Here is a 17,718-nt window from a genome sequence, read left to right as displayed (position 1 = left end):
GTTCGCGAGTCAATCGAGCCAATCTCAAACGGTAATTGTCGAGTCATCCCTTCGGATGCCTATTTATCAAATGGGCATCCTATTCCGACTCAAAGCCCTTGGCAGCAACTTCTTCCCATGAATCTTAGCATGTTACCTAGCAACAATAGTCACTACTTCCTCGCCCTCAAACATTTTCAGAATAAGTCAAGATAAATCAAAACATTTAATACATTTTGAAGTTTAATTCTGAGTTCTTAGTGACAGGATTTTACATCTAGCTAAGGAGTTTAGTGTATTTCTGAAGTTTGATCATTTACACAAACGTGTTCATTATTAACTAGCTAGCTAATCCTGAGCCAGTCACGTCATATGAAAGGAAAGAGAAGCTAACCAACCAGCTAGTGCAACACTAAATGCAGTGCTCTTTCCATAAGCAAGTTAGCTAGCTACTGTAGTAAAATTTTATCACGATGAACATGTTTTAATGAAGCGGAAAACAGCATGCTCTGCCCAGATTCAGTACATTTATCGAGTCTGTTGCTGTGCTGTGCGTTTAGCTGACCCAACATAGCGATTGGTGCTTTGGAAATATGTTGAAGTGCGGACTGACTACTGGGGACATGTCTACAACAAGCTGTCCAACTCTCGTAAGTAAGTGACAAGCTACATGCTGTTTCAGTGCAGTGCCCAACATCCTTAGCCAGTGCTAACTGAAATTCCCTGTGTTTGTCAGTGAAGCTAGCTAGCGGCAGGCTACAACAAGCTAAAACCAGCTGATGAAATCACTGGCAACCGATTTACTTGCACACACTTTGTGCAGGACTATGGAGATGTTGTTTTTACAACTTTCTCACTGTCTGTCGGAGTATGAGTCTGTCTGCCCAAGGAACCCGGTGTCCGTGTTTCATAGCAAATGAGTCGTGCTACGGGAACAGGTCGCAGAAGACGACGCTCGCAAATAGATTTGGAAAAGTTGCAGTTGGGACATAGCATGCTATCGTCTCAATTATCATTTTGGCCAAAACACTGGCAGACTGGAGTGATCACTGTCAAACACAACAGCCAGTAGCCACTCGATAAAGGACTTAAGGGCCAAGTCTTCGGTTTGAGATTCAGCCCATGTATCTGGGGGCATATTCATTAAATCACACTGTAGCAAAAAGATGAAAGCGAAAACGAGTGTTTCTTATTGGGCAAGTACAGATGGTCCCTACTTGTTTCAGTTGTTGTTTTTCTTCTTCAGCTAAGTTCCTAATGAATACGACCCAAGACTAACCTTTTTGTTTCTCTGTTTGCTCTGTCTCTCTCCTCCTCCTCCCACCCTCCCTTACCCCTTTAGATCCAGACCAATATCCAGTCCCATGCCATCATCATCCTGCCCAACACGGATGGCATTGAGCTGCTGGTGTGTTACGAGGATGAGGGTGTCTACGTCAACACCTACGGACGCATCACCAAAGACGTGGTGCTGCAGTGGGGCGAGATGCCCACCTCAGTGGGTACGTAACACTCACACACTGGGACGCACAGTATTCAGACCCCTTCACTTTTTCCACATTTTGTTACATTACAGCCTTACTCTAAAATGGATTTAATCGTTTTTTCCTCTCATCAGTCTACACACACTACCCCATAATGAAAAAGTGAAAAACATGTTTTTAGAAATTAACAGATTTATAAAAAATACTAAACTGATATCACATTTCCGTAAGTACTCAGTACTTTGTTGAAGCACCTTTTACAGTTGAAGCAACGATTACAGCCTTGAGTCTTATTGGATATGACCCTACAAGCTTGGCACACCATTATTTGGGGAGTTTCTCACATTCTTCTCTGCAGATCCTCTCAAGCTCTGTCAGGCTGGATGAGGAGCGTCACTGCACAGCTATTTTCAGGTCTCTCCAGAGATGTTAGATTGGGTTCAAGTTGGGGCTCTGGCTGGGCCACTCAATGACATTCAGAGACCAAGCCACTCCTGTGTTGTCTTGGCTGTGTACTTAGTGTCGTTGTCCTGTTGGAAGGTGAACCTTTGCCCCAGTCAGAGGTCCTGAGGGCTCTGGAGCAGGTTCTCATCAAGGATCTCTCTGTACTATGCCCAGTTCATCTGTCCCTCAATCCTGACTAGTCTCCCAGTCCCTGCTGCTGAAAAACATCCCCACAGCATGATGCTGCCACCACCATGCTTCACTGTAGGGATGGTGCCAGGTTTCCTGTGTGTAGATCCATTTTAGAATAAGGCTGTAACATAACAATGTGGAAAAAGTGAAGGGGTCTGAATACTTTCCGAATGCACTGTACACACACACACACACACACACACACACACTGAACATGTTTTAAGACATATACACACACACAGGAGTGGCTTGTGGTGAAACTAAGTTGTATACCTTTCATTTAAGTAAAAGTTCTTTGCAATAAACACACACACGTTCTTACTAACTTGATTGTCCATCTGTGTGTGTAGCCTACATTAGGTCTAACCAGATCATGGGCTGGGGGGAGAAGGCCATAGAGATCAGGTCTGTGGAGACGGGACACCTGGACGGGGTCTTCATGCACAAGAGAGCCCAGAGACTCAAGTTCCTGTGTGAGAGGAACGACAAGGTGAGTTCTGCGTACAACACACACACACACACACACACACACACACACACACTCTTTGCTTACTCGCTTAGAGATGTTGACAATGAAGCTACTCTCTCACACTCACACACTCTCTCTCTCACACTGTCTTTGTCCTGCAGGTGTTCTTTGCGTCGGTGCGCTCTGGAGGTTCCAGCCAGGTCTACTTCATGACCCTGGGCCGTACCTCCCTGCTTAGCTGGTAGTGTACACACACACCCAGCAGCATGAAGACAGCACCCCTCAGTTTATTACCATCATAATGATGACTCATCACAACGATTATCTTGAACTTGACGTACAACTGGAGTACCGAGCTTCACTGAGCTCTGAGGCGGCGCGTTACCTAGAATTTCACCTGTTTCAAATAAGAAAAGACAATTGCACGATAAACGGACTGAAATCATGAAGGGGAGGCCACAGGGTCCCTATAGGCTGATGGGACTGTGTTTGTTTGTCAGTTGGTAGTGCTGTTATCATGCCCATTGGCCACTCTGCTCTGACAACAGACGTTCTCGGCCCCCAAACCCTACTAGAGCCTTCCCTTCCCTCCTGCACCAATGGGAGTAGGGATCTGAGCCCGACTTATTCAAAACACTGGTAGATGTTAATGTCTCTCTATTGGGAGAAGAGAGAGGGGCCTGTGTGTGTGTGTGTGTGTGTGTGTGACAGAGGAGGATCGAAAGGGAGGAAAATAACAAAAGATGAGAGACTGTTGCGGAGGAAGGGGACCTTATAGCACCAGACAGGTGAAAGGTCATACAGTAGTTTGTTATTGTGTTTAGTCCAGGTCATGTTCAGGTCAGCTTCTGTGTTGAGCGTTTCTTAGATCAGTTCCTCTGACTGACGTGCCGTTGACACCACATGGTTCCATTTTCAAATGGGTCGTGCTTGACATTGAAAATGTAACTTTTTTTTGTTGTCTCTTTTTCACTCCGGCCTTCCTCTTGATAAAGGTTAAAGACAGGGTTAAAGTATAGAGAGAAGTTTCATAAAAGACGTGGACTTAACCCTTAATAGGACACTGCAACCTTATAGGGGCCTTTCCAGTCCCATATACTCCTGAGGGTCTTTTCCAGCCTCCCTCGACTTTAACGTGCCACATTGCCTCTCCTTGGTTGTGTTGGAAGAACTGTGAATGGGTTGATATGTACAGTAGACTCTAGAAAACGGTCTGGGTCATGAGTTTTGACTTTAACCCAGCATTTGGTAGCATGATGACCAGGGTATTCAATGGAACAAGTGTCAAGATTTAAATATACCTTAAAGATTTGTAGATGAAGCATTAAAATCCACAACATATCCAAATGTATCAGCAACCACAGCTTTCGATTTGTTTATCATTTTAATGGGCCCCTCCACTGAATTCAGGTTTACGTTTGTGGCTACTTGTACAATCTGTTGTGACAAATGCATTAGGTTTTGCTCATCACTCCTACAGGAAATGTATCAAAGTCTGACATTTGAGTGAGATTGAATTAATAAATGTAAAACCTATTATGAAGCAGCATGGTCCCCATTTTGATACATTTGTGAAATCGTTGTAATTCGATGTTGGACTCTTTAATACCAACAGACTAACATAGTCGGGTAGCTTCACCCCCCTCAGCCTGTCTGCATTATTTTAGTATCTCGACTCTGGCAGAAGGGGACATTTTGTTTTGTGCAGTCTGTCCCAGTCCAGGCAGTAGTATGCTATGGTTTAAAGCAACATGACAACAACCTGGAAGCTTTTCCAAACCCCCAGCAGCTCCTGGTTTTATTTCCTTTGTTTTCCTCTCGCCTCTTGATCCAACTAGTGAGAAATGGGACTGCACTTGTTTGTCCTAATGTTTCCTGGTTAGCCTGGGTGCCAGTCTGAAGGTGCGTGGAGGAGCTCCACTGTCCTTGTCTTCTGAGATACTGGCACCACGGTTAGATTGTTTTGTATGTGTATGGACAAACGTTTTTTTTAAAGAATGGAAATCATAATGTCTCTAGGGTTACATGTCCCTCCAAAGCTTGACCCTCTTACAGTGGACTGTCACATCCTGTTTGGGTGCGATGATTCCAGGCCTCTCTAAAGAGGCCTGTAAGAATTTAGAAATGAGATGCTTTTTCCTCTGCAAATCTGTGAAACGCGGTGCAATGCCAAGATGGCACAAGTCACACATTTTAACAGTGTTACAAACCACTACAGAAAGTATCGCTAACATTTTTAACAACTAGATTTAGTTTGTCATTTTTATTACCCTTATAATTATGCGACTGCAGTGGTTTTTAAAAATTAATGCACACATTATGTTGAAAATGTTTACAGAGGCAATGTTTTGTTAAACCAATGTGCATCAATATAAATATTTATGGTTTGTTTTAGGGCAATTCTCCCTTTTTTTTAGCTTTTGTATCATTTGGAGGTTCATGTACAGGAATAACCCTCGACCTCTGTTCATTCACTTTTCAAAAATGACAAAATTCTGAGTTTAAATCACTGATTTTCCTGGATTACACAGCAGTGTGCCCTTGGCTGTGGCAATGTTGCAGCAACGTTGTGACAAGGTTCTCTGCTGCCCAGGTGCCAGGTGACATGTTTTCCTCAAGTGTTTCTACCATGCTACTCTAATTTATGCCCTCTGTGTATTATGGGAATTATTGTATTTTCCTCAAGGTCTTTTTTCCATTGAATAAAATCCTAAGTAATTTACTAAATTGCGTGGGGTAGTTTTGTAACACTTTAACATAAAGCATTCAGTCTTCTCTATTGTGTAAAATATATGGGTGGCTGTAAACAAATTGAATGTCAAATTTAATCTGAGCCTAAGAAACATTATGGAGATATTGTATTTTAAGTGTTCCAAATATGATAACATTTATACAAACCATGTAAAAGAACCCCAAGTAAATGTTGCATGACATTTCCAAAATGTAACCCATTTAATTAAAGACTAATTAAAGACGTGTACTTCTGTCAGCTCACCACAAGATGACCCTGTACCACACACTGCTCCTAGCCTAGCCTGTCTGCTCTAGCCTGTCTGCTCTAGCCTGTCTGCTCTAGCCTGTCTGCTCTAGCCTGTCTGCTCTAGCCTGTCTGCTCTAGCCTGTCTGCTCTAGCCTGTCTGCTCTAGCCTGTCTGCTCTAGCCTAGCCTGTCTGCTCTAGCCTAGCCTGTCTGCTCTAGCCTAGCCTGTCTGCTCTAGCCTAGCCTGTCTGCTCTAGCCTAGCCTGTCTGCTCTAGCCTGTCTGCTCTAGCCTGTCTGCTCTAGCCTGTCTGCTCTAGCCTGTCTGCTCTAGCCTGTCTGCTCTAGCCTAGCCTGTCTGCTCTAGCCTACCCTGTCTGCTCTAGCCTAGCCTGTCTGCTCTATCTCCCTCCCAGACAACTCGAGACGGATGTTTATGTCAAGCATCAGCAGGTGAACTGCATCATGACAAGAAATGTTCAAGTTTGGGCCACACGTACAAGAGCCATACATTTGACTAGCCGTTTGTATGTAGCTAGCTTGGACGATGTTACTGGTGGTTCTGACTGTGTCATGATGCTTGGTATGAATTGCACGTCGAACTTAAAAAGGAAGCAGCAATGCCGCAGGCGGTCTAATCCTGTCAACGCTAGCTAACTAGTTAGGTAATCTACAAACGGTATCATTTTGCAGCTGTCAACTAACACTGTCTCCTCTTGTCCATTCAGCTGTAAGAGAGAGGGGCACCTGCACCCCAGACATGAGCATGGAGGCCTCATGAAAGATTTTGATGTTTTTTAACAGAAGCCACCATTCACAATTGGGCGGGCTGACTGACCGGGGAGTTGCCTGGCCTGGGCAATGGGTTTGCTTGGCCCAACAGCTGGCCCCGTCCCATGAGGGTCTCTCCCTTTCTCCTGCCTGCCTCCAGGTCCTCACCCTTGCCCCCATGGACCACAACACTCCTGCTACTGCTCCTCACTGACCTGGCCCTCTGCCAAAGCTGGAGGCAGCCGGTCAAAAGTAGTCATCAGTGGTCAAAAGTAATTAAACTGATAAAATTATTAAACCTGTTTTTTTTATTGGGGCAAAAATAATTTTCTAAACATTTCCTGAACTTTCCTCCTGTTTTGTGCCTACTGAACATGACAGTGTATGTTGACTGGAGGTCAGTGGTGATGTGGAGGCCAGTGGGGTCAAATAAATGCTAGATGCTATTAAATTACTATTCTAATTCTATGACGGTGGCCATACTCTTCTGCTCCCTTTGACAGTGGTAGCGCAGGGTCTTCTAGTAAAACTTTCCCTGACTCTCTACTTCGCTACTTGTCTTTTTAACCCTAATTTGCGTAGTTCAGGCCTATTGCCCTAGGCCTGTTCCTGAGTTGAAAAAAACATTTGAAACAAAATCTTCGTCTAACCGTTGAAACTGTTTGGAGTGCTGTGTTGAAGACCTGCTGCCATTTTGAGGAATGCCAGCTATTTGTGGCCTGAGAATGCAAATCGGGGTATAGGTGGACTTCCAGCAGTTGTTGCTGCAAAGACACCTGTTTACTTTAAGCCGAGGGGGCAGATGGTCTCTAAGCCGCTGTAACAGAGATTGGCTGGCAGCTTACGGTCAAAGGGCTACTGCAGCGTTCCCCAACTAGTGGCCCGGGGGCCGAATTTGATCGTAAGCAAAGTTTGAAATGATTGTTAAAGTGAAACACATTTGTTTGGACTTCTTGTGGGCAATTTGCAGTCTACAAATTATTTGTAATTATGTTCTGGGCCCCCGACCATCTGCTTAAGAAGATATTGGCCCGTGGCTGAAGTTAGTTCGTTGAAGATTCCTGGTGTTGTTAGACTGTTATACAGTACCATGGGTCAGCTTTACTCTTTTGCCTCCAGCCCTCAAACATCTGCCCAGGCTACTCTGCTCTCCTCAGCTGCTGTGGTTCTATTACACAGCCATGGTAATACTGAGTGCTGAAACACAACTAACACAACAAGTCACAGTTGGGGGCATTTTACTTTTGTTTGTTAAAAAAAAAAGTTATGTCCAGTGCTACCAACTCCGTTTAAACTTGCTTTTGTTTTCTCTAGCCTAAATACATGCAGTGTTTATCCCAACTTAAAGTTCAGGAACTAAACTAATTCTTTGTGCTTCGAAGTCATTTCCCTTAAAGTGTGCCGCCCGCAACAAAAAGGTCCCCCTTTTCATACTCATTCCAGCCCACCCTACATGCCCATCCTGTCCCCTTTCACCCCACTGCGACTCCCCCCTCCCCTCTTGCATTCTCTGTAAGGACATGCAGTGCTTTTAACATGATTTACCCCAGCAGAAGTGTGTAACCCTGACCCTCACCCCAACCAAGCCAAAAACAAAGGGGTTAGAGTGGCTGCAGTTCCCCAGCTAGCCAGGTGTTCCTCACCCCAGGCCTGTGTTCTAGTAACACTGGCCTCATGTTGCAGCTGCCTGCATGGCTCCCTTTGTCTGCTTCTATTATTGACCATACACCCCCTCGTTGATTCATTGGTCACACAGGGAAGTCCATTTCAGAGTGACAAGGGCTGTGTGTGTGTGTGTCTCCAGTCTGTCTACGCATGCCTATAGGAGACTGGGTTCATATGCGTCTGCCCGCCTGCGTTTGTGTGTCTCATTGTGAGGTCACTGCACTCCCATTGGTGGAGCCAGGCAGCCAGTGTCTATCCGAGGAATGGTCGACATTGTAGCTCCATCTGTTGAGCCACTCATTGTTCAACCTGCCTGGCTGGCTTGGGAAAAAACTGTGCCTTATGATAAACACGCTATCCTTGGATTTTGGGTTTGAAGAGTAGGAAGCGTATGGAACGTGAAATACTAAATTTTTTGCTCTGTTGAGCAGGGATCTATGAACTTCTAAATGCTTTCTCTAATGGGGGAATGAACCAAGTTATTTCCTTAAGGACATTTTACTGAGGTTTGGCTGTTGGATGTTCTGCTGAGGTCAGGGTAAGTGGAGATATTAGGCCTAACTATTTAACCTATCTTTCCCATTAAACCATGTAGTCTGTTTCAATGCAGAATTTCAATAGGCTTATGTCAAATGTCTTCTGACGGAATTATAAGAGTTTTAAGAAAACAAGTTGCCATGAGCGTTTTGTAATGACATCAAATATGTTAGTATTTAGCTGTACCCAATTAGGCCTTTGTGTAATTTTCCCTTGGAATGTGTAGTGATTTGTGTTTGACCAAGGGCCTGTCTCTTCACCAGTGGAGTGGTCACCTTTGAACACATTGTCTCACCGCACCTGTGTGACTCGTTTCTCTTTCTTATAGGGCTCTCACGGGGCTTTGGGGCCCCGTGAGAGCCCCAAAGCGTGACCACCAAAGGGTGTATGTTATGAGACACTGACTGTGCAAATTTTTGTTTAAACATTTAGTTTATTCTGGTTTTACAGTTTAGTGAAAAATAACAAATCGTGAGGAGGTTGTAGCAAGTTGTGCTTCACTTCATACTGAAAAGAATAATCTATTGGGATAGTCTGAATTTGATCTAGATATACAGTGCCTTCAGTAAGCATTCATACCCCTTGACTTATTCCACATTTTGTTACAGCCTGAATTCAAAATAGATTAAACAAATTCTCACCCATCTACACACGATATCCCGTAATGACAAAGTGAAAACCAGTTTTTAGAAATGTTTGCACATTTATTGAAAATGAAATACAGAAATCTAATTTTCATAAATGTTCACACCCCTGAGTCTACTTTGTAGAAGCACCTTGGACAGCGATTACAGCTGTGAGTCTTTCTCTTACAGCATTCCACACCTGGATTGTGCAACATTTCCCCATTCATTCATTAATCATTGCCAGACAACCATTTTCAGGTCTTGACATAGATTTTCAAATAGATTGAAGTCAAAGCTGTATCTTGGCCACTCGGGAACATTCACTGTCTTCTTGGTAAGCTACTCCAGTGTAGATTTGGCCTTGTGTTTTAGGTTATTAGTCTGTGCAGGCTTCCTTCTCTTCACTCTGTCCGTTAGGTTATTGTGGAACGAACTGCGTGCCAGCGCCAAGACCTCTGCCACCTCTACTAGCGCCAAGGGCCAGGCTGGCCGGGCTGGTGAAGAGCCACAGCGTGCCCAACAATGTAGCGATGGGCACCAAGAGAGCTTCTGTCCCCAAAAGGCAGTGGGACCCCAGCATCCGGGCGCTGTCCTACGGCGAGGCAGAGGACAAGCTGAGACACGCAACAGCCTCTGTAGTGGGAGTGTTACTTTTTCCCCTGCCCCTGGAGGACCCCCCTCCTCTGCCCTCAGCGACCCCCAGGAACAGCCACCGAGCCTGGGCAGGGACACACCCTACATGACCCTGCCGCCCCCCCACCCTGACCCCTACTCCTCCAGCTGTGACCCTCCAGATCTGAGCTACTACTCAGTGACACCGGCCCACTCTGGCCTGGCAGCACGGAGGAGTCCGGAGTGCTCCTTCCCGCTGGACACGGACCTGCGTCTGCTGGGCTCGTCAGACTGTGGCAGCAGCGGCTTTGACACGTACGGAGAGAGAGCCTCCTGTCTGTGCTGCCCGGGCCCTCTGCTGGACAAATACATCCATCATCATCAACACAACCGCCTGTACTCTCAACACTCTGCCCCCCTGCTCGAGCCACACCACGCCACCCCCCACACTCACACCTCTGCCCTCCATGGCTATCACCAGAGCCTGTCACGGGGCCACAGCTTCCCCCACGATGAGCCCCCTGACCCTCACCTGAAGCGCCTTCTGTACCCCCTCCCCTCCAGCACCAGGCCATAGGCGCCCACTCCAGCTGCCCTGGAGACTACCTTTCTGTGTCCCAGTCCGGCCCCTACCCTGCTGGCTCCCCTCTGGGCCGCTGCCTGGCCAACACGCGGCTGGAGACGCTGTCAGACTCCCGGCTTTACGAACGCTCCGCGCTGCACCCCAGGAAAGCCTTCTCCTGGGATCCCTACTGCAGCCAACCCCCTCAGTCCCGCTATGAGGCCTACCAGAGACCCACGATGTAGGCTGGGGACACACATCTCCATGGGGACAGACCACCCTACTCCTCTTAGCCATCCCGCCCGTCCATGCCCCCCAACCACATGCAGCAGGAGCCCCCCCGCCCTGAGCCGGTGCGGGGGAAGGTCTCCCTCAACCTGTGTAACATCTTTCCCTCTGAGCTGGTGGGCCGGGTTATGGGAAGGAACCCCGACGTGACAGACGCCCAGCAGCTAGCTGCTGCCATCCTGGCTGAGAAGTCCCAGTCCAGCTTCTGAGTCCTGCTAGCCTACTACTCTACCCTATTCATAACAACACTTAGTTGTAGTTTTGACAATATAAGGGTTTGAATTTGTTTGACTGTACATTTGTTTGTGGATAACTTAGTGTTAATCGTGTGCAGGTGAGGATGTGCGTTGATTCACAAATCACTTTTTCTCCGCTGTTTACCACATCTGAAACATTTTTAAAATCACTTTGGAAATGTAATCCGAGGGCTCTGATTATATGCCTAGTCTTACTTCTATGCTATATTTTCTACTCCATTTGTAAATATTCACCCCCAAATTGATGACCATTTATCAACAGAATATTGGTTGTTGGGGATATGCAACATTTGTATATCTGTATGTCTAATTTATTAGTTTTCTGTTTTTCAGTGCTGTTTGTGCCTGTTGTTGTGATAGTAGGTGGCTGAGTTAGTCTTCTCACTTGAGAGAATGTCTAAGTACCTTGCAGTAGTTGTAGAGACGGGCACGTTCGTCGACCTTGTCTTGTTGTCCATCTTAGTTTTAGTAAGTGACGTCTCTGGCCACTCGTTTTGTCTCCGCCTGCAGCTGCTGCAGACACAGTAGACTCGAGCTCAAATCCCAAGTCAATTCCCTTTGGTTGTTTTCCCTGAAGACCTATCCGAAGGGCTCGGAGCACTTGGCTTGATGTTGACAATCTGTTACAGTTACCGGCACAATTCATGGTAGACAGAAAAAGGCTTTCTTTGTTGATACAAATTGTATCGTTAATTTAGGATTATATACCTGTACATATCTCTGTAGGTGTTTAATCGATTCATGAAAAGCTGTTTATATATAGCTGGTGCATTTTGAATAATACTGTATGAGATTCCGGGCAACATTTGATTATTTTTAGACATGTTTAGGAATATTAATCAAATTAGATACATGAAAAAAGGTGGGTTGGCTACGTCTTTCGTGAGGTATTCTGACTTTTTTGGGGATGGAGAATAGCCTAGGCTGGGTTGAACCCATGTGGCCAGCTAGGTGAAATGAAATGGGTAAACTGTTGCCTGAAATATGCAGTGGGTTGGTTAAAAAAAATACAACTTTTTATTTTGTAACGAAGAACCTTCTCTCTGGCACTGTGTGTCAGTGAGGGCAAAAAGTAATGCCTTTACACGGCATTGTGCTTATGACACATGAAATACTCTGAACCATGTTCAGCAAACTGTTTTGTTAACACTTTATTTTAATAGTCTGTAATAAACCATTTAAGGCATTTATAAAGTGTGTTCACCATTTATTAATCATTATTCCCACATTTATAACCCATTTACTAAACATTAGTTGTATTTCTGCAGCCCCTAATCTAAAGTGAGCGCTATTTATACATATTTTGAGTGACCAGTGTAATTTCTCCTAAAAAGATGGGCTTGATATTTCAGCAGTACCTGGTAAAAGAATAAACTGACAACACAGGATATTTAAGGAAATATATACACTATGATTTATAAATAGTGTGTACTGTTTGTAAATGCCTTATAATTCTTAGTTTATTACGGACCCATAAAATACCCATGTTTTATTCAAGTGTTCTTGTACCATTTTTTTTTAGCTTGATTTATCAGTTCTTTTGTATTATATCAGCTTTACTTCTCCATGCCTATCAAATATAGTATTGGCTTGTATTCTTCATTAACATTTGGTTGTCATTGTGTCCTTGTTTTGTTGGAAAAGCATAATCTTTCAGTCAGATGTGATGAGTTGTCCTACACTATGATGCAAATAGTCAGTCATTGTAATTTCTAGAACACCAGACTGAGAATTTCATGTTGTACTAGAATAACATTTACTCTGTTACAGATTGGAGTTTTCCTTTCATCTAATTCTGAGGGCAGAAACAAATGTGATTGGTTAAGTTTAGGGCTGGGTTAAAAAAAATCAAACACACACCAGGCTTCAAACCTCCGGCCTCATCAAGAACCTGTGACCACCTGATCCCTGTCCCAGTGCACTGCACCACTTGTTTTTTTCCCACATATTTAGACTTATAACTAATCACATTTCAATTCTAAGTATGTTGGAAAATAAGTCTAATTTGGATTTGAACTGGCAACCCTGTGTGACATGCTCTTTATCCACCCCCAAGGCCTTATTTGACTCACCTGTATACGCTGCCCACGGACTGACATGGGTTCATCCAGAGATGGACTGTAGTGCCCAAAAGCCTGTTTTAGCATGGGCAGTGCCATTGAGGCCTTTCACCATTTTGAAGTAGTCAGCAGGGTGGGACTTCCTATGGGTTAAGGAAGGATCACATAATTCCATCCAGGTCATCGGGAGGGGTCACCCATTGAACACTCCATAACTGCAGGTGGCAGTAAATCACCAACCTTGGCTGTATGCACCCTTTCCATTTGTTTGCCGACTCGTAGAAGAAAATGAACTACTTGAAAGTGGAGATGGCACTACCCGTGATCTGACTCCATGTCTATGGTTTAATCCAACCATTAATTCTTCCCTTGAGGTCGAGCTGTCAGAACAAGTTCAAATAAAGAAAAACGCCAATGAGCCAAATATTCGATGTGCAACAAGTCAAAGGCAATTACTGTAGTTCATTTGGCTTTACCTTTCATGTTGTAACCAGATATGACACTGCTTTTTGTGAGAAAATGTACATTAACTGCTCATTGTATGTTCTTGTTATCACCAAGCATCAAGATGGCTTTGTCTGCCCTGCATTAATTAAACCATGACTGAGCAGTGTTGTTAATGTCTAAAGAATGACTTACATTCAAAATCACTTAAACATATTTTACTGGTGTCAGAAATCTAGTTTTGGTTTAAATGATTGGTACACAATTTGTTGTTGAACTTTTATTGTGAAACCAAATGGACTGAGGTCCATCTGTGTCTTTTATCTTACAGAAACACTAGTTTAAACATAAGGAAAAACTGAACTGCAAACATGACAGCTGTTTCCAACAGAGGCATCACTGACATGGTTCTCATTGGAGGTCAAACACAAGCGGGCTAACAGGCTCAGCCAATGGGAAAAGCCCAACTCAAAGCACCCTGCCCTAAATATGGGGGATGCTGGCATGTAGAGTTCTCTTTTCACCTCCAGTGAGCAACTGACGCATGCTGGTAGTTAGTTTGATCTTGGAACACATTACAAAAATAACAGTTGGAAGCACAGTTTTTTTTTTCACCTGCTATGGCAAATAAAACCTCTATTTGGACACTCTCTGGGTTAACTAAAAGGCAGGTTTGGGTCAAGCCCCTTCAGTGTCCTCCGGATCCAAACAAGTGCTTTATTTTATTAAAACTCTGGCTTTAAAGATCTCAACTTAAACCAGCTGTCTAGTGTAGCATAAATAATCACTTCATCCGATTGTAAATAAAAATTTAACACTCCGGTTCGTTCAAAACACATCAGTAACATTTATCCACAAAACTGGAGTTAATGTGAGTTGGATCGAGTAAAAAGGTTGTGTGAGAAAAGATCAAGGTCTGAAAAAAAGTAATTGGCCTGTTCTCTATTCCCACTGAACATAACATTTAAATCTGCAGAATTCTAAGATTGAGGTGGGGGAGGTGACCCAAGAGGTTGGGTCCCTCTAATGAGAGCGAATAGATGGGGGGCACATTCACCTCTGACATCTGCACCCGTCTGTCTCTTCACAGTCCTAAAATGGTGGCACTCTGCCATTGGGTTTCCAGCCATCCTGCTGACAGCTGTGGCAGAGAACGGTGAGCAGATCTGTCCAGCAGCAGAGAAGAAACATGACGGTCCTATTCTGGCCCCAGTTGGCTGTCGGCAGAGAGATACAGGTCCCGGGTCAAACCAGCTCCACTACCACAGGACACCATGTCTACACAGCATGGGTCACTGAAGTCCTCAACCTCACTACTGCACAGTATCAGAACAGTCCTCTACAGACTCACAGCCCTGTCATCGGTGCTGGATTGGCTTGGATTGCTTGATCTTCTGAATAATTTAGGTGTAGTTACAGTTCAGAGAAACTTTAACACAAAACATAAGGTAGATGTATCAAAGAGGCCACCATGTAAAACATTTTTTGATCAATCGTCTCCACTAGTGACACTTCAATGAGTCACCGCTTGAAAGTACATCTGGCATAAAAATAGCATTCTTATTTCGGTTGAAATGTTAACCAATAAAGCAACATCGCCTCTTAGTCTGAACTAGTCAAGCCAGTCAAAACTCAGAATCTGTGGGAGGGGATTGAGACCGAGTATTTGATTGGTCAGTCACTGTGGTTACAGTATTGAGGTAGAGATCTGTTCTCTGACGAGGACTGACGTTTTCATGTGCTCTCCCAGCCAGAAAGACGATGGTATACCTCTTCAAAAGTTACGATGCAGAGACAGACATACTGGCACTCTCACAGCACCTCTGTCCATCTTTCCTGGGCCTTTGTGAGCTGGTAGGCAGTGAAAACCATCTATGGTGACTGGACATGAAACACTAGGAGTCAGCTCACAGGAACTAAACTCACAGCTTTCACTCTCTTCCTACCCGTCTCTCGCTCACACACACCTAACCAATTAGCTTATCTTCACCATAATATCAGCTTATCTCCGACCAAATGTGCTTAACTACAACATTATGTATCCTTGAGCACCAAATCACGCTATATTCTACAACCTTATCACGTGAAATCATTGGCTTCCCATTGGAGACCAGTAATTTATTAATCAAGACTCGCACCTCTCCCCAAGACTGGTGTAGTGGCTTTGCACTGAGTCTAGATAGTAGGGCCATTCCACAAAATGACTTCCTTTTGCATCCCTTTGATATTTTAAGACGAAATGGTGCATCGATATAGAATTTTAAAAGCCTGTTCTTTTCAATGAATTGCCCTTTAATATAGACTCCACGGTAAATTCAATAAATCATATTTTTTATATGCATATAAAGACTTACTAAAGTGGAATAAATTCAGCATTCATCTCCGTGCAGCCTCCGACTTCCAGGAAGACTTCAACCCACTTAACATCAACATTTCTCCAGGTTTTCACCATCATTGTTAAGCAATAGTTATTTTGTTGCTTTGACAAAGTAATTTCTGAAGACTTTATTTCATGCGATTCATTTTAAGGTTACAAAAAACCTGGTCTCTCATTTTAAGGTCAACCCTGTTACGACAACTGAACTCTCACTTTAATATGTTGAAAATATTCCTTTTTAAATATATTTTTCTCCAAAAGAAAAATGGAACATCTAATAGTCAAATCATAGTGTAAAAGCAGGAGAGCTGGTTCTACTCTTTTTGGCCATTTTGTGGTAGAAGACTGAGTGGGTCGAGCACAACACGTCAACCCTGTTACCCATGGACTCATTTGTTTTAAAACAATTCAATGTTTTGAAATTGTTCACAACATAACTGAATGGATCGATCCCCTAACTAACACAAGCCTCTACCAGCCTCGGACCGATCTACCTTCAAAGTTTACAATGAGCACAGAGAACTTTAACAGGGCTTCAATAAAACGTGTCAGAACCATAGATCAGAACAAAAACAAAAAAAGGTTCTGAAAGTACCAGACAACATGAATACGTTCAACTGAAGATAACAGAGTCAGTAATACTAAAGCTTTGCATACTAGCTTACCGGCGAGAACAAAAAAAAGCTTCCGATAGCCTTGTTCGCTTAAAAATCCAATCTTCCCCATTTTGGTTTTTCTTGTGTGTCTCCATATTAGATATTTGAAAGCAAAGCACAGACGTATTCTTTGCAATACAAGGAGGATAGCATGTTCGGAACGGTGCAAAGCGTTGCTTGCGCCCGATTGGGCGATTCCTGATGGCGATGCGGGCAGAGCTTTGGCAAAGTTTGAGGCGGTGGCTGCCGTGCCCTCTGGAACCTTTGCGGGTATGGGTACGGGGAAAAGGGGGGAGTGTAGGAGAGACAGAGCCTGTTGCTTTGACGAAAAGCGAGTCGCCAATGGACGGATGGGGGGACCAAGACCAGATCACATGGACTCAAACTCGTCGATGCGCTGCTTGGTGTTGCCCAGGCGGATCTGACGTAGGGTCTTGTACTTGTCTCTCCCGGCCTTCACGTTCTCCGCGTGAAGCATGTCATTCCGGGTCTTCATGGTATCGTCTATGGCTTCAGCCAGCTCCGAGCTCAACACCTGGGGAGGAGAGAAAGGGAGAATAAAGAGAGATGATTGAAACCTCTCAATGACAGTTAACACCATCCAGCAACTAAACAAAGCCCTTTAAGGGGAGGTCATCAGGTCTTGGTGTTAACCTGTTGGGGCTAGGGGGCAGTATTTGCACGGCCGGATAAAAAAACGTACCCGATTTAATCTGGTTACTACTCCTGCCCAGTAACTAGAATATGCATATAATTGTTTGATTTGGATAGAAAACACCCTAAAGTTTCTAAAACTGTTTTGAATGGTGTCTGTGAGTATAACAGAACTCATTTGGCAGGCCAAAACCTGAGAAGATTCCAAACAGGAAGCGCCCTCTCTGACCATTTCTTGGCCTTCTTTGTCATCTCTATCCAAAACAAAGGATCTCTGCTGTAACGTGACATTTTCTAACGCTCCCATAGGCTCTCAGAAGGCGCCAGAACGTTGAATGATGACTTTGCAGGCCATGGCTGAAAAACAGTACCGCATTTGGTAAGTGGTCGATCTGAGAACAATGAGACGGGCGCACGCGTGCACGAGACGACTCCATGTTTACATTTTCAGTCTTTGAACGAAAACAACGACTCCCGGTCGGAATATTATCGCTATTGTACGAGAAAAATCGCATAAAAATGGATTTTAAACAGCGTTTGACATGCTTCGAAGTACGGTAATGGAATATTTTGACATTTTTTGTCACGAAATGCGCCGGGCGCGTCACCCTTCGGATAGTGTCTTGAATGCATGAACAAAACGCCGCTATTTGGATATAACTAT

At 44.3% G+C, this 17,718-nt stretch overlaps 2 protein-coding genes across 18 annotated transcripts in view; one reads left to right on the top strand and one right to left on the bottom strand.

The window, feature by feature from the left end:
- The window catches only part of LOC106574534 (mitogen-activated protein kinase kinase kinase kinase 4), a 45,308-nt gene extending 40,018 nt beyond the window's left edge, over positions 1 to 5,290 (top strand). For all 16 annotated transcript variants that reach the window (XM_045697678.1, XM_045697677.1, XM_014150482.2 and 13 more), the window contains 3 exons: positions 1,322 to 1,481; positions 2,450 to 2,589; positions 2,730 to 5,290. In XM_045697678.1, the coding sequence (XP_045553634.1) occupies positions 1,322 to 1,481; positions 2,450 to 2,589; positions 2,730 to 2,813 (384 nt within the window). In that variant the 3' untranslated portion in view covers positions 2,814 to 5,290. The remainder of the gene's footprint in view (positions 1 to 1,321; positions 1,482 to 2,449; positions 2,590 to 2,729) is intronic.
- Positions 5,291 to 13,632: 8,342 nt separating this feature from the next.
- Positions 13,633 to 17,718, bottom strand: part of LOC106574536 (radixin) — a 35,622-nt gene continuing 31,536 nt past the window's right edge. For both annotated transcript variants that reach the window (XM_014150485.2, XM_014150487.2), the window contains one exon: positions 13,633 to 16,935. In XM_014150485.2, the coding sequence (XP_014005960.2) occupies positions 16,771 to 16,935 (165 nt within the window). In that variant the 3' untranslated portion in view covers positions 13,633 to 16,770. The remainder of the gene's footprint in view (positions 16,936 to 17,718) is intronic.

The sequence above is a fragment of the Salmo salar genome, chromosome ssa16 (genome assembly GCF_905237065.1).
Source record: "Salmo salar chromosome ssa16, Ssal_v3.1, whole genome shotgun sequence".
Lineage (NCBI taxonomy): Eukaryota > Metazoa > Chordata > Actinopteri > Salmoniformes > Salmonidae > Salmo > Salmo salar.
The sequence above is the reverse complement of the archived record's forward strand: the minus strand, read 5'-3'. Positions and strand labels throughout refer to the sequence as shown.